This window comes from Seriola dumerili, unplaced genomic scaffold (assembly GCF_002260705.1).
Source record: "Seriola dumerili isolate Sdu_G_001 unplaced genomic scaffold, Sdu_1.0 BDQW01000017.1, whole genome shotgun sequence".
Lineage (NCBI taxonomy): Eukaryota > Metazoa > Chordata > Actinopteri > Carangiformes > Carangidae > Seriola > Seriola dumerili.
In genome coordinates, this window is record NW_019174272.1 from 2038702 (window position 1) to 2054800 (window position 16099).

Here is a 16099-nt window from a genome sequence, read left to right on the forward strand (position 1 = left end):
CAGTCACAGGCATTAATGTTTATCAAAAAAAAAAATATATATATACACACACACACATATATCCTGACATATATCCTCTAGGACAAATCTAATGTCAATTTATCCAGTAGTTTTAAGACCTTTCAGTCTGAACCAGTCTGAACCTCATGGTGGCATTAGAGGAAAAGTTAGGGAATCACCATAGTTAGTAGGACTTTTGGACATAACATGCAAAAAGCAGGCATAAAGTATTTATGATTCAAGTTAAATCATTAGGATGCAGGAAAAGTTGCAAATATTTAAAATCATATCCACTAAAAAAAGATGGTCTTGATAAAGGTCAGACTCTGAATGACTTTAGTTTAATATTGATAATGCTGCCAAATTAAGATGCATCAGTGGTTTCAGCAGAGGGTGATTTCACACTGATCTTATTAATTCATTTCCTTGCCGACCCTCTCTCTGAACTACCCTTTTCTGTGTCTAATGAATACAAGATTCCATGAATGCTTAAAGTGCTATCATCCCCATAGCGGACATTCACCAATCTATATCATTTCTTCCACGCTGAGTCATATTTATGATTGAATCAAATGTGGAATAACATCTCCCTGCTGGACACCAACCAAAATCCTATGTTATGCTTTACAAACTGCACATTCCCATGACCATGAACCTCTTTTTTTTTTCTGTCACACTGAATGAGCGCAGTTTGTAGTAAAACAACACTGATACTAATTTGGCCACACACTGACCATCCTGAATTAATGCAGCTCTGTGTAGTCAAGCTGAACGTTTATCAATGCTCTGTTTTGGCTTGCAGTGCCAGCCCAAAGCCCTGAGCAGGACTGAGTCTAACTCTTTTCTGCCACCTGGGATTTAGAAATGCATCTCTATTTATGCTTTGGCCATCTGCCAACAGGTCCATCCTTACTGCAGAGGCCAGGAGGCGACAGCGCAGCTCAAGTGACCGAGGGAGCCTTACACAATTAGGCCCTGGTAACAGCTCGTTCCCTGCAACTCTTCCACAGGAAGGATAAACCATGTGACTGGGTGTTCAGGGACTGGGAACAAGGGAGGAGAAAAAAAAACACTTAGGTGAACAAATATACAGGCTCCTTTTTGGCAATTCTCATCTCATTATTTTCTTGCTGCTTTTGTACATAACATCCATAGTACACATTTCCATTTCTTTAGTTTTTTCTACTTTTGTCATCTTCTCTTTTAATCTCAACAAACATAATGGAAGAATTCCAGGCACAAACAAAAACTCTTCTGAAGCCCTTTTCCACATTCTTTCAAATGGCCTTTCCATAGAAAACTTACCTAAGCCACCCCTCTGACCATTTCATATAGCTTCAACTTTCTGAATGCATTCTGTGCCATTATTATTGGTTATAACAGCAATGCTGCATGGTGGGGAAAAAAACTGTCCTGTCTGTAATTTTGCTAGCAAAGTACTACCTTGCCAAAGAAGAAAGGTCATCTTACTCAAAGTATGTTTCTACAGCAGTTTTTATTTGGCAGGATTTGCAGAACTGAGTGCTTACTGAAGGCATATGGAAAAGGTGACATATCAGTGATGGGCCAGTGCACTGACAGATGAGGGTGTGAGAATGTGCATAAGGCTAACACCAACACGATCAGGGCCATGCACAAATGGATCTTGGTAAACAGTGAGCGTTGTCATTCTTTGTTTTCAGTAAACTTGAGAAAATAAGGTCAGTTCTCATCTATGAAGTATAAGGCTCCATCTAGAAGGCTAAATAAAATATCTATGTCAGTGGCACAGAAAAAGTGGCCAGTAAAACCTTTCAGCTTGTTATCCAAAATGCCCTCTGACAAAAGGTGAGATGAGGTCAGCACCTCCTGGGATGGAGGAAGGGGCAGCAGGATACCCGAGAAAATAGACATTTGAGGTACAACATTGGTCTTTGACCGTGTCTCTCTCTCTCACACACTCACTCACACACACACACACACACACACACACACACACACACACACACACACACACACACACACACACACACCGAAAGCAAACAAAAAACATATATAGCTGACAAGAAATACTGACAAATAAAATACACTTGTACTATTATATATACAGTTCACCATACTGTAAACACTATCTATTGGCCTGGTTTTAACAGATATTGTCCAAAAACTGCCTTTATGCTATATCTATTCTCAAGTAAACAGGACAAATCCTTATGACAGCTTATTGAACAGTAGTGATATCCAAAACTATCACTGCCTCTTATTAAGACCAAATATAAAAGACCTAAAGAAAAAAATAAAGGACAAAGAATTTTACATGCTTATAAATGAAAAATCTGGGCCTGTTTCTTTGCATCTCATCTGTTGGATTACCTATTGAATTTGACATATTATCAATTGAAAGCTGATTTCTCTACTGTGTACAGGGGAAGATTGTGGCCCAGTTACTGGAACCTTCTTTTCGCACATCTGCATATTCTGAATGTACAGAGGCCCTTTGAGACACCCTGCAAGGAGACATGAACCGTGTTGTCCTTTAACAAAGTAGCGTTAAGAGAAGTGAGACTTTTGAATGAGACAGTGCCACCAGGCTCCAATGAAATGGGGGAAAGCAGATTGTGCTCCAAAGAAGACAAAACAACAATCAGCAGTTCATTCCAAATGAACTAATTATAAATGTGCACTATATATCATGTCAGCTTTGCACGACACTAGGATTGAATCAAAGCGAGGATGTGCACGGACGCAAAAAGTAGGTGGTCATCCTCGTCTGGCACCACTGATTCACTGAGGTCCATCTGGGAATCATTAAGGATACTGTATCTACTTATGGAAACACCAGAGTAGGTGCCTGCAGCTTCAATGAGCAGACAAAATGGCAGTGGTGCATATCTCAGTAAAAGTGGCACCACGCCACAATACCTGAGACGCCACCACAGCACAGATAAAATAAACTATAACACCCCCTCCAGTGGCACACAGCCATCCATGTAGGCCTCCTGTATAACATCCAGAATCTAGGTCAGAAATTCAGGCCTGTGCTTGCGGCATGTTACCTATTGTTAGGGCAACACGCCAGACATACCTTTACTAGTCTCTCTGAGACAGAAAGGAACCAAAAACTTGCAACAACAGACAACAGTCAGTGTAGGCGAGAACGTCCCCCGGTCTGGATTTGACTGAAGTCTCCTTACTTGCGGAGTACAAACCCCTTGTCAGAGTAATAGCCTGTGCCAGGTACGCCTTCACTCGCCCAACAATTGAAATGATTGTGCATCTGACAAGTAACCTAATACTGGCTATATTCTGTAAACATCAGACAACTGCTTCCACAACAACATTTTTCATAGAAGCACCAAGAGTATATAACACACTAACAGTCAATCAGCCACCTTGAGAAACAGCTGTAGGCTTACACGCACACACTCACATCCATGTAAACCCCTTTGGAATCATCAATCAACATCCCCTTATACTACTTTAGCATCCTCACAACCATAAAGTGCGTTAATAAACCAACTTCTGTTACTATAAAATGGAAATACTTAGCTTAAAAAAGACAAACCAAACTAACAAAACAAGACAATATGGCAAAATCAAATCCTTTCTGTTTTGTTTGAAAGCTTTCTGGGTGAGACTCACTGATTCTATCAATGAAACTACCACAATAACATCATCAGAATCAGTATGAAGGGAAACCATTCATGTATGACATGCAAACAAAAACAACTTATTCTATTCTTTCTTTTCTTCTTTCCTGCATTCAATCTTTTCCTTCCTCAAATATACTGATGAACACTGTGATGAACAAAACAAAGACCGCCGCTGAAGCGGGTTTCGACACCAATCTCTATTTCTGCACATGGAAAAAAAAAAGAAGCAAAAACATGAAAGTCATTTGAAAGCTGCACTGACTGACCAGATTATAACCGAACCACCACATAAAGAGGAGCTCTGCAGTTTCCAGTGATAGAAATGTGTGGCGCTTAGAAGGAAGAAATACCAAATGCGCAGTGAGCTAAAACAACTTGACTGCTGGCCCACAAGCATATCCATCTTTCCATTTTGATCTGCAGAGACTCCTGTGAGACAGAAAGAGAAAGTGTCTCTCCTCGAGTTGTTGATCATTGGCGTCTGTCGGTTTGGCTGTGAAACTGGTGGCTTCCTTTGGATGTTTGGTGGACTATGGACCCTTCCCCCAGGATTCTCCACATTCATCTCTTCCTGTAAATGCAGCTTTGTAGCCACAGACTGAGAGCAGTGGGTGGGCTGTGGGACTGTGAATGTAGTGTTGAGAGGGTGTCTGGAAATGAGGGTGTCCGCACAGCTCTACATCACAGTAACGGTGCAGTGGGGAGAGCCTTGAGGCTGCCAGTGTTCACAATAGTTCTGAGGCCACTTCACATATTGGGGAACATTTTTAGATCTGTGATACAATGATGACCTTGGGAAACTCTAGCAGGAGCGCATCTAGACTCACAAGATAAACAATGTGAGCTTTTTGAAGAATTTCACAGTACCACACTGTGAATATACATTGGAGTGATCGACATAAATAAAAAAACATGAAATGTTACTGTTTTGACATACTGCTACTGCAGACTGTCTGCAGGTGTGTGTGCAAGTTTCATTATTCTGAGAAAACAAACCAGTTTTAAAAGTTATTCATGCTAATTCATGCATATGAAAATAAAACTGGTGTGCAGATTAGCATAATTTCAGTAAAACTTCCCAACTCTTGTAACCCGGAGGCTGTTAAGACGAGACAGATTTATACCTACAAGAACAGACCTCAAGCACTATGACTAAACTGATGCCTGTTGTTTGTTTTGAAAATAGGTTGACTTTCTGTGGACAAAGTATTCCTCCTGTCTGTTTACCATGGAAAAGTTTTTCCTCAACAAACTTTTTCACAAACTTTTAGCTGTGCTTAAATCTATCTTAATCCATTTAGCTAAGCCTGCCCCCGAAACTTTTTTTTCTTTTTTTTAACTTAAAGTGATAATACACCCTAAAACAAATTTCAGCTTTACTGCGTAGATGATCTAAGACAGTTAGTGGATTTCTCTACATGAACAACTTTCCCCCGGAGCTATGAACAAAATAGTGACAGCACTTTTTGGAGCTTCGGTACTGAGATGAATAGGAAGCTAATTTTGTAGACACACTGGCAATGTGCAAGATCATTTGTGGGAAATATAGGTCCATTTTCTGGTTCAGAACTGTTATCATTCTACAAAATAGAGTTCACTGTGGACAGAGGGGGCAAACAAACACTGATTTAGTCCACATGTTTGGCATTCTGGCCGTTTTGTTTACCGTCAGGGGAGCAGCTCCAGGAGTGTGGGAATGATAGCGCCAACATTGTTGATGAGGTGAAATCCCAGCACACAAACTATACATACACACACACACACACACACACACACATTTTATAAAAAAAAAATATATATATATATATATATTATTCAATTGCTTAAAGTTTTCTTGCTTAAGGAGAAATATATTTATTTTTACAGCATATAAGCATGTTTCTTTAAACAGCACTGTATTAGGTAGTTAATTGAAAGGTTTTTAAGGCGGGGTGAGCCATTAACATTTAACAGCTACAAAATGAAAAGGAAGTCTTCATGCTTCGTCAAGATCTGAGGTTACTTTAACAGTGTGGTCTCACAGCCAGAAGGTGATAACAACTGCCTCAGTCACAGTGAGAGGGAGCAGAAAACCAGAAGCTCACCAATCTCTCCACACCTCACCCACTGTCCTCTCCTGGTGGCCTCCATGGGAGGAGTGGAGGATATGCCAGTTAACAAGCGCTACCTGCCTCCCTCCCCCTGCCATCATAACATCCTGAAGATATGCTGCCACAAAGTCACCTCCTGTGATACAGTGGCAGGTTTGAGAGGGGCGAGTCATTTTTCGCTTGAAGAGGAGCAGGTAACCACTCAGGGGTGTGTTAGCACTGTGAAGTGGTGGGTGTTCATGGGAGCGGAAAGGGTGCTGGGAGAAACTGTCGGACCCCTGCCTCTGCCTTGTGCCTGACTAATAGAGTCTATTGTTGCAGTCAATTTTTTAAGGGTTAAAATGTCCTTTTGATACTCATTCATGCTACCTTGGGCTGGTATGTTATTGTCTGTGCTATCATTTTGCTCTAAGGCAGTAAATTGAGAACAACAAACAGATGAGAGTGGAAAATAAGTCAGATGTCTATTTCTCTTGCTCACACTCCATAAAAATCTATGCGAAGGCGAGGAGTCAGAGGGCCTGATGAAACATGAGGGAGGAAAAAAGTAAACAAGAAAAGGAGATGGAAGTGTCACTGGATGCCTCCTTACTTACTGCAAAATACACTAAACAGGTCACTAATGCAGTCCTATATGTGGTACAAAAGAGTAAAGAGCTGACGAAAAGACAGTCCGCAGTCTGCCCCAGGTGAGATGACTAACAGTATTGGCTCCTTTTGCCACAGCCATAAACCCTGGTTGATTATCCTGTGGTATGATGCTGTGGAGGCAGCAGGGCTAATACAGCATGATAGTGGCTGTCGATACATGATCAAATACATGGGCCTTGCTTTAAAAAAAAGAAAAAACTCATACATCCCACATTTAGCCTCAATCAATCCTGCACTGCTGGTGTGTTTCAGTAAGAAAGGCAAAGACATTTATTGATCAAAGAGTAAGATGGAATCTGGTCAAAGGACTTGCAGGCCATATGAGGATGGAAAGGCACTGATTTAGAAAATGAACACGAGTTATATAAGAGACAAGTTTGCCAAATTAACTTGTTAACTCTTTTTTTTTTTCCTTTTACAGTGACAGTATGTTTCTGCACAAATAACCAACAGCCTGAGGACACCAGTTCATACTTTATGGAAATAGCTTCTTTATTAGCTTTAATTTTCTCTTTGATTTGCAGTGAGCCCCACATATAGCATCACTGAGTGAGAGAGTTGAGGGAGGGAGAAGAACGAGTTGCAGAAACTTCTGATCAAGCTCCACTATTCAAAGACTATAGAGGGCAACTCATCCTCATCTGATCTGACAACTCTCCAAGACAGGATTTAGTATTAATGCATCAAATTAAATCACGTTGTTCATATCAGCCTCAACACAAGGTGGGCCTGTTACACACGGCTGTTTATGGTGAGACATTACAGTAAAATTCAGTGCAGAAAAAATAAAAGACTCCAATGAAAATCCCAAGAGTTTATACTTCATTTGTCCTTGATAGACTAAGAACGTGTGACCTAAAAATGACGACTGAGGCAATCAGTCCCAATCTTCACACTGTGACAGTTCATTACAATGTTTGGCTGCTTTCCCAATAACGTGGCACTTGTTCACTTGTCACCACAGGGACATGACGCCACACTATTCAGAAGATGAATGACTTTGCTATAGTGAGGGCTCTAACAATAAAAGCAGTGACACTTGGCCAAAGTTAGCCCTGGTTTACTGATGTGGTCTTGAAAGATAGATGTGGCACAACAGATTTAGAACAGGTATTAAACTGTATCACACTGGGTCTGAGTAATAATTTAAAAGTAAAATATAACATCAAAGCTTTGAGATAAAAACTTAGTTTTATAAAAGTTAATTACTAATGCAAAGTGCAAAACACACCTTCAGAATTTAACATTTAAGTGATCTTTGAAAAGCCTGAAACAAGAGACTGTGAGATCTAATTGCATGTAAACATAGAGTGGCATGTAAAGTGGCTGAGTGAAATCAGACATAGAAAACTTTCACTTTAATGAATGCCTGCTGTGGCTGCACACTTCCATCACCCTTCAGCTGTGATTGTCTGAAGTCTGACCTGAATGTGGAAACATCAACACCTCAAGTTGAGTCACTGATGGCTGCGTTCCGAAGAGAAAAAGAAGTCAGAAATATTAAGTACTTACAGTACCTGCCCATCAAAGGAGTCTGAAATAGCTTGTACTTATCCTAGCTGTCCATGTGCAACATCATTCCTGGCTGTGCTTCATAAAACTGTTCTAACAAGCAGGATATGTAGTGCATGTATTTAGGATAACATTCAAAGGTGTGAAATTGGATTTAGCTCTGACGGAGCAAGGATGGTAAGAGCTGGAGTAAAAAGCCAGGGCTGGCCTACACATATTTATGTTACATCTGTATAGTACACAGTATACAAAGCTTAACATCGATCTGGGCCAACACTGATTTAAAACACTGGATTAAATATCACATAAACTGAAGGGTAATCCTACAATCCGAGACCATCCTGAATCCAGCATCTTAAATCCAACTTAAAAAACTTACTGTAAAGATGCTGAGTGAAGGGTTTGTTTTCTTAAGTATTTGGTTTAATATTTTATAATGAATAGCTAATACTCCAAGCAGCAGACTTCCATTCTGTCGCAACAGCTGTGACCTTATTAAAACAAAGACTAGTGAGTGTATTGATGAATTTATAATATCGACAGATGCAGTACTTAAAAGTTATGTACTAGTTTGAACTGTCATCAGCAGTGGAAAGACTTACATCATTATCTACCCATAAAATTGGGTGACATTCATTAAAACAGCACACAGATTATATGACAGATTGTTCACCTGCTGCCTTTTGTTTTGTTTCTTGTACCATACAGAATTCTCAGCCAGTGTTTTTTTATTTTTATCAATTTTATCCTGTTCATTAAGCTTGCCATCCATTAAACACCAGTATCATACCAACTACGCTGTCATTCCAAAAGAACAATTATTTATGTGCCTTTATCATTTAATTGAAGGAACTACCCAGATGCTAGATTTGATTATTAATGTCTTCAGGTACAGGATTCTTTCTCTCTCTCTCTCTCTCTCTCTCTCTCTCTCTCTCTCTCTCTCTGTCTCACCCACTCTCTTCCATTCAACTGTAATGACTGTGAAGGAAATTGGCAGACATTAATGTGTATTCAACCCATATTGAATCAATTTCTCACCACCCTAAGGCCTTAATAGGCAACAATAACTGAATTATGACATAAATGCTAGCCAATTGCTCATAGTTCTGGCTGGAGACACACACAATGACATACTGTTGATAAAATGACTTCCTGCATTTCCTTTTATATTTTGTGCATTTTAATAAAATAGGGGGGAAAAAAGAAAAACAATGATGTGGAAACCAATAAATGGCTGAGACTGACTGTTCCAAAATAAAAGTCCACGTATTATTTTTTTTTCTTGTTTAACCTTGGTGTAAATGTGGCAGTTATGAGACAGAAACAAATGGTTTGTGGCTTCTCGCTCTCTCTCTCTCTCTCTCCCTCTCTTTCTTTCAAACAAAGTAAGGATCCATCTCACCACACAGTTTGCACCATGATACATTAAACCCATTACTTACAAGCACACCTGCAATGAAGGACAACCGCGTAGTGCAGGCTAATGCGATGCTCAGCCAAGCACACACACATGCAGGGCAGCCATAGGCCCTGGCCTAAATATTATACTGCAGGATTAGCAAGATTTAGCACTTGACGACAAAGCTACATGCTATTTCCAAATCCTGGCATGTATTCAAAATGCAGGATATGAATGTAAAGGTTTAATGCTACACTTGTGTATTTCAACTGGTGGCTAGCTAATGTTGATTCCACCTGCTCTGTGTCATCCTTTCTTTTTCAAATAAATTAATCAGTTTCACTTGTCAGAAAATAATGAGTAAGTGGTGCTGCAAGTAATATTGACGCAACGAAGCCTTGAAAGAATCTAATACTTGCTGAAAACAATAACTACTACAGTTTACTACTTCACCTTGTTTTTGCTTTGAACAGTTATTAAATCAAACAAAAGGAATTTCAGGACAAAAGATGGAGAAATCAATAGAAGTTTTTGTTGTTTTAAGAAGCGCGATGTTTATCATTTCTCAGCACTTTCATTTCGTTCATTGTAAAATGCTGTAAATTAAATCAAAACCCACTAGTGACACCTCTTATTACATCATGGTTACACACAACTACAATGATGTGTCCACATTTTTACAGTTGCTGGTGTTGCTCGCTCCCTCGTGTGCCTGGTATCTCAGGTATGCAGTTTGCAGTGATTACCCCTGTGTCCAGTTTCAGGGCGTTAGAGGCTTTAGAGTTCAGAGAGTCAGTTTAAAGATAGAGGATAAATTGTACTGGGGTTGAGAACGATGCTCCTGGACTAACAAAGTATTATTTCATAGACAGCAAAGACCTTCTGACACTAACCTTTATTAAGAGCATGCTCAACAAAAGAAAGCAAGTTCAGCACTTCTTTTCTCTACCAAACCCACTATCATTTTGCTGAACTCATCCTTTCAACTGCAATTTACTTTGTTGGCTTTTCAACATTTATTCATTGCTCAAGGTCATTATTTGTGTTCAAAAAACCTTTCAAATCAGACGGACAAATCATACTTCATGGAAATGTGTAAAAAGAGTGGCATAGGTTTTCCACCCTTACATACTTGTTGACTTAATATAGTTTTTTATGAGAATTGAAATGTTTTCAAGGTTCCTTAGAGAAACGTGGAAGAGAGCAGCATAGCTTACTGTGTTGGCAGTGAACTCCACTGAAGCCTGGTGGACACTTGCAGACGTAACCAATGAAGGTGTCGCCCCTGTAGGTCTCGCTGATCTCGCATGTTCCTCTGTTGTGGCAGGGGTTTGGATGACAGGGGCCTGTGTAGAAAGGGAGGAAAACGGCGTTAAGAAGTTAAGACTGTGAGACAGTGATAATGGTCTGCATCTTTTAGTTTCTTGTTTACCGTGTATACCAGAGCACTGTGTTCTAGGTAATAGATTCTGTCTGGTGTAGCACACTGCTTTTCAGTGAGTGCATGAATAAAATGAATATCGTCATGGCAACAGCAGCAAAAACATTTTCACAAAATCTTACCAACCCACTGCTTTAAGAAAGTAAATAAATCAAAAGTGTGTATCGGCTGTGTATTATAAAACATTTACAGATAAAAAAAAGAAAAGAAAAAAAAGAATGAATAAATTAAATGGGGTTAGACAGTGTATAAGTAAAACAGTTTGACAGGGAAAACTGAGGATTACAGGAGAGCAGGGAGAGGCTGGCTTTCAGTGACTGCTGCTGGTCTCTATGGTCTGGAGGGCAGCCCAAGGCACCATCTAAGACTCCCTGAATATGTCCCCTCCAGGAAGGCAACACTTCATTCTCGCAGTGCTATGTGGAGAGAGCAGACTAGCTCCAAGGTAGAGTGCTATCACCTATATGCACTGAAAAGTATTCACGCCAACACACATATGCATATACCAAGAGTGGCGGGGCAAAGTGAACTGCTGAATACTGAGCAGAATAACTTGAGTTTGAAGAAAAAAACTCTAATGAAAACAGACATCCCCAAAGCAGTGGAGGCAGACTGGCTGTAAGGTCAAACACTCAAGTCATGAGCTGACCATGTGCCCAAAAAGAAAGCAGTTAAAAGTCTTTATGACTATCGCCCAGTTGCCCTAACACCAGTTGTTTAGAAGTGCTATGAGAGGTTTGTACTATTTCACATCAAGCCATCACCCCTCCTGATCTTGTTTATCCAGGAAACACATCTGCGAAGGATGCAGTCTCAATCAAACTTCACACAGCCCTGTCCCAACTCGAGCATCCAGACACATATGGCAGGAAGCTATTTCTTGACTTTAACTCCGCTTTTAATACTATAATCCCCAATAAACTGGTAGACAAGCTCAACAACCTGGGATTAGCCACTTCACTCTGTTTATGGATTATAGACTTCCTCACTAACAGACCACAAAATTTCAGAATGGGTAAACACACATCCTTCAACCCTAATCCTGAGCACAGGTGTACCACAGGGCTCTGTGCTTAGTCCAGCCCTCTTCACCCATGACTGCACCCCCATCCTTCTCTTCTAACACTAGTGAAGTTTGTTGACGACACCACTACATGGACTCATATCTGACAATGGGGAGGCACAATACAGACAGGAGGTCCAACACTGGACAATAGTCTGGTCCTAGAAGCCACAAAAACCAATTAGACCCGGATTAGGAGATCCAGGATGACCACACACCTCTGCCCCCTCTCCACATAAATGGTGAGAAGGAAATGGAGAGTGTGGTATGCTTTATTCCTGTGGGCCTGTCACTGTTTACCTGCCTTATTCAAATGCCTTTATTTACTATATCATCAAAAAGAGGACACTACCTCCTCACATTTACCTTGTTTCTTTTTTTCTATTGCTGTTGGTCTCTGAGAGTTAATTACCTAACATAATTTTGTTGTTTGCCCATGATGACAAATGAAGTGTCTTATGTCTTATGATATCAATAATACCAACCCACAAAACAGACAATTAGTACAAAATATCTCATAATGCAAACAAGCTGTTCCTTTGAAATATATATATAAGAAAATGAAAAGTGGACACTTATTATACACAATTCACCAGTAGAACAGGTCTAATTGCTTATTTTTGTCCTTTCCATCCCCCACACAGAAGGCCAATTATCAATATCATAATCAGAATCTGATCCCTGCAGGCATATTGCTTTTTAATAGTTGCTCAACACGCAATTAGAAAAGAGGAACAGTAATAATAATAAATACACAGTAAGGAATAGAAAAATGTACAATGCAAATGTGCAAATAGTTAAAAGTAATGTGAGTAACAGTGAACAAAGGTGCAAAAAGTGGACATGTGCAAAATAAACAGTTATGTGACGTGTAAACTGAATGAATAATGTGGGTCAATGGTATATTAACACTAGTTTAACAGCAAAATGCTGATGAGTTTATAGTAATTTAAACATGAGTTAGCATTAGTGGCAGTAAAATGTGGAAGATGTCAAAATTGTTCAAACTCAGCAGAAAGGGTAGGAACTGTATATTTGATGCATTCACTGCATTCAGAACCTCACATCACCTTGAATGTTGGCCCCCTTGTAAAAGTTTGCACATGCTGCCATTCCACACAAAACACATTACAACAGTTCCTCATTCCTTCTGAAAATCAAAGGGTTTTTATGCTGTGCCCTGTCCGAGGGTCGGTACAGTTCAGTACAGAAAAGGCCTTTGTGTGCCAAACGCTAATTTGCAAGGGAATTCATATTCATAGCCACTTCATCATCATTACCATTGTTTATTATTCAATTTTTGGGTGTAGCGAACACTGGGAAGCTTTGCAGCTGCTACTGTATTCACACTTTGGGGATTTAGCAAACAAAAGAATTTCAATAAAAAAAAAAAAGAAACTTTAAAGTTATGCAGGTAATGATTCATAACGAAGATGGAACAATTTTACCTCTGTCAGTGTGCTCTTTTATTCTTTTGAATTTTTTCAGTTCATGCGCATATTATTTCTTTGGGACCAACAATAATAACCAAGGCCTTGACTCAACATTATTTTAACCAAATGTATGACAGAGCAATTTATTACTTCACTTGCAGTGCCCACAACATGGTGTCATATTACTGCCATCTAAAATCTTCCTCGGACTAACCTGCAGTGCGGGGCCAAATGTAAATAACGAGGCTTTGACCCATGCTTATTGGTTTCATAACTCAAGGGCCTGCCAATAGCCGTCTCATCTTTTAAACATCGAGTTGGTTCAACTGCACCAAGGGTGTCAAAAGTTTGTGGATTGAGATTGGATGGCAAAACTTAAGAAGTCTCCCTTTGGATATTAATGCAAACTTGGCTAACCCTCAGCATGTGTTGAACATTAAAAGACCAATGTGAAAAGAAAGTCTAAGGGTCTATGTGCTAACATATGGCAGAAGGGTTAAGGTTAGACAGAAGAAGTAGAAGAAGCAAAACAAATTTGCTTGCATGAGCCTTTTTTTAAAGCTTTCTGTCTCTTGATACAATTTCTATTCTAGTGTCTTTACGGTCATATCTTACTGTTGACAGGTGAACTGTGCTTTGACAGGTCTCTTATTTCATTTTAAGTGATGCGCAACAAGAAGAAGTCTCAAGGGTGAGACTATCATGCCCTCTTAAGTCAATTTGACAAATGAACGGCCATAAACACAAAATCTGACAATGCCAAGAAAATGGGCACGGCCTTGGATTGTATTCTACATCATCCCTACCCAGAACATGTGTGCACTTACAATGAACTCAATAGAGAAAATAAATAAATAAGCACCACTAGCAAGCTTATTATTGTTCTCTCATTGGGATTGGTAGGCCTCTGGATATGAATTACAAACGAGGTAATCCTATCGAAGTCATGCCATTTCAAAGCCAGGACCTGTATCAGTAATAATGGGAGCGGTGGCTAATCGGTTGAACAGAGGAACGAATAATAGCTTTCACAGAGGCCCTGCTCTCTCGAGGAGAGGAGGGGTGAGGTTTCAGGGCTGTTTTGACGTGACGATCTATAGTCGCAGCAAAGCGTACTGACAGCCTCCCTAATGGAGAGCGCATAAAGTGGAAAAAAAAAGCAGGGAGGGAAGGAGGCAGAGGGAGAGAGAGAGAGTCAACGTGAGTGTGTGTGAGAGATGCAGAGAGAGTGTGTCCTGTGCGACATCTACGTTTGAGTCAGATATTTGTGTTTTTCTTCAAGATATGAAAGGCTCTAAAACATTACAAAGAAACATTTCAGAAATATCGATTTACTGATATTGTGATTTATGAAGACGGATGACAATTCTGAAGAAAAGCTTCAAGGTGAGGCTGCGTGTTTTAAAAAGCCTGTGTGTTGAAAAAAGGTCATAAGCTGATGACCTGCAATGATATTGAGTCAGGATCAGATGCCACAGTCACATTAGCACACACAGAATATCTGACATTCACTCAGCATTTTATATGAAAACATTATTCCACAGAGAGGACGCAAACTGGCCTTGCTAATAGGAAAATACTGCATATAATTGCTATTGCTATGATCATGTCCTCAGTGGGTTGAGGTTTAGGATATTCTTTTAAAACCTGCTGGAAAAATATAATAATAATAATACCATATACAAATCTGCTGGACTAAATAGTCTTGCTTGTATTTTCCATTTTGGGAAATAAAGTGCAACTTCATGCTTTAAAGAAACAATTTCACTTTTTCACTGCACCAGCTGACCATTTTTAGTAAAGCATGAGTGCACAAATGAATGACAGGCATGGTGTAGGCTGCAGGGAGGAAGGGGCCCAACACATCTAAGATAAAACACAAGAAAAGAAAAGGCCAGGAGATGGGCATCGTGTGTCATCGGAGAAGATCTCATCACGCTGTCAGTTGACGCTCAGTTCACCCTGCGTGCGAGTTGTGCGATGCGTGTCTGGAGGAAACATTGGCAGCTTTCTTGTGTGAATGTCAGCTGCTGCTTTGCTGTACAAGCCAACGCTCGCCCGGTGATTGATGTGAGCCTGTGTTGTGTCCGGCACGAGCGCTGTGATTTCTTTTCTGGCAGCAAAGAGAAGCCAATCAATCAGCTGTGAAAACCTGACCGATGGTTAAACACAGGAAAGCATCCTTTGTTTTCGTTCCACATCAATCGCAACGGCCTGACATTTTCAGGGTTAAGTCTACATACAGTATGTGTATGTTACATCTTAGCCGACAGCTGTCACAAACAACAGCTCACTCCAAATGTGCAAGCAATACTAATTTCATTAAGGAGGATAATGTAGTGTGTTCTGTATCTTATACATGACATAACCCTTATAAATGACGTTGTTTACAACACTACAATGCACCACTGAAGCTGAGAAGCTTGAGGTATTAAGACTCACTTGACTTTGTAAGAGGGATATAATTAAAGACTGAGCCTCTTGTTCTTGGTTTTTCTATTACAGACACTCAGAGAAAACATTTCTCTCTAAAAAAAAAATAATGTGAACAATACATTGCAGGTATTTCACTAACAACTAAACGCAGGGAAAAAAGAAAGAAGTGCTGTTACAGCTACCCTTGTGTCCACTTAGTCTGAATAGTTTTAACATGATTGTGTGGGGTCACGAGGAGGTCGGACAAAGCATTATTGACTGTTCCTTGACAAAGATTTCTGCTGATCCCAGTCAAGTGGGTCATGTTGTGGGGGCAGCTGACCATTTGCTGTGCAGCAGGAGAGGGAGTGCCTTTAATCTAATACCCGTAGTAACCACAAATAAGCGTCTGTACAAAAGATTTGATCTTCCATTGAAGACTGAGTTACAACAGTTACAA

General features: G+C 40.0%; 1 protein-coding gene across 2 annotated transcripts in view; it reads right to left on the reverse strand.

Moving 5' to 3' along the window:
* The window catches only part of edil3 (EGF like repeats and discoidin domains 3), a 109116-nt gene that overhangs the window by 60736 nt on the left and 32281 nt on the right, over window positions 1-16099 (reverse strand). For both annotated transcript variants that reach the window (XM_022754858.1, XM_022754850.1), the window contains exon 3: window positions 10505-10633. In XM_022754858.1, the coding sequence (XP_022610579.1) occupies window positions 10505-10633 (129 nt within the window). The remainder of the gene's footprint in view (window positions 1-10504; window positions 10634-16099) is intronic.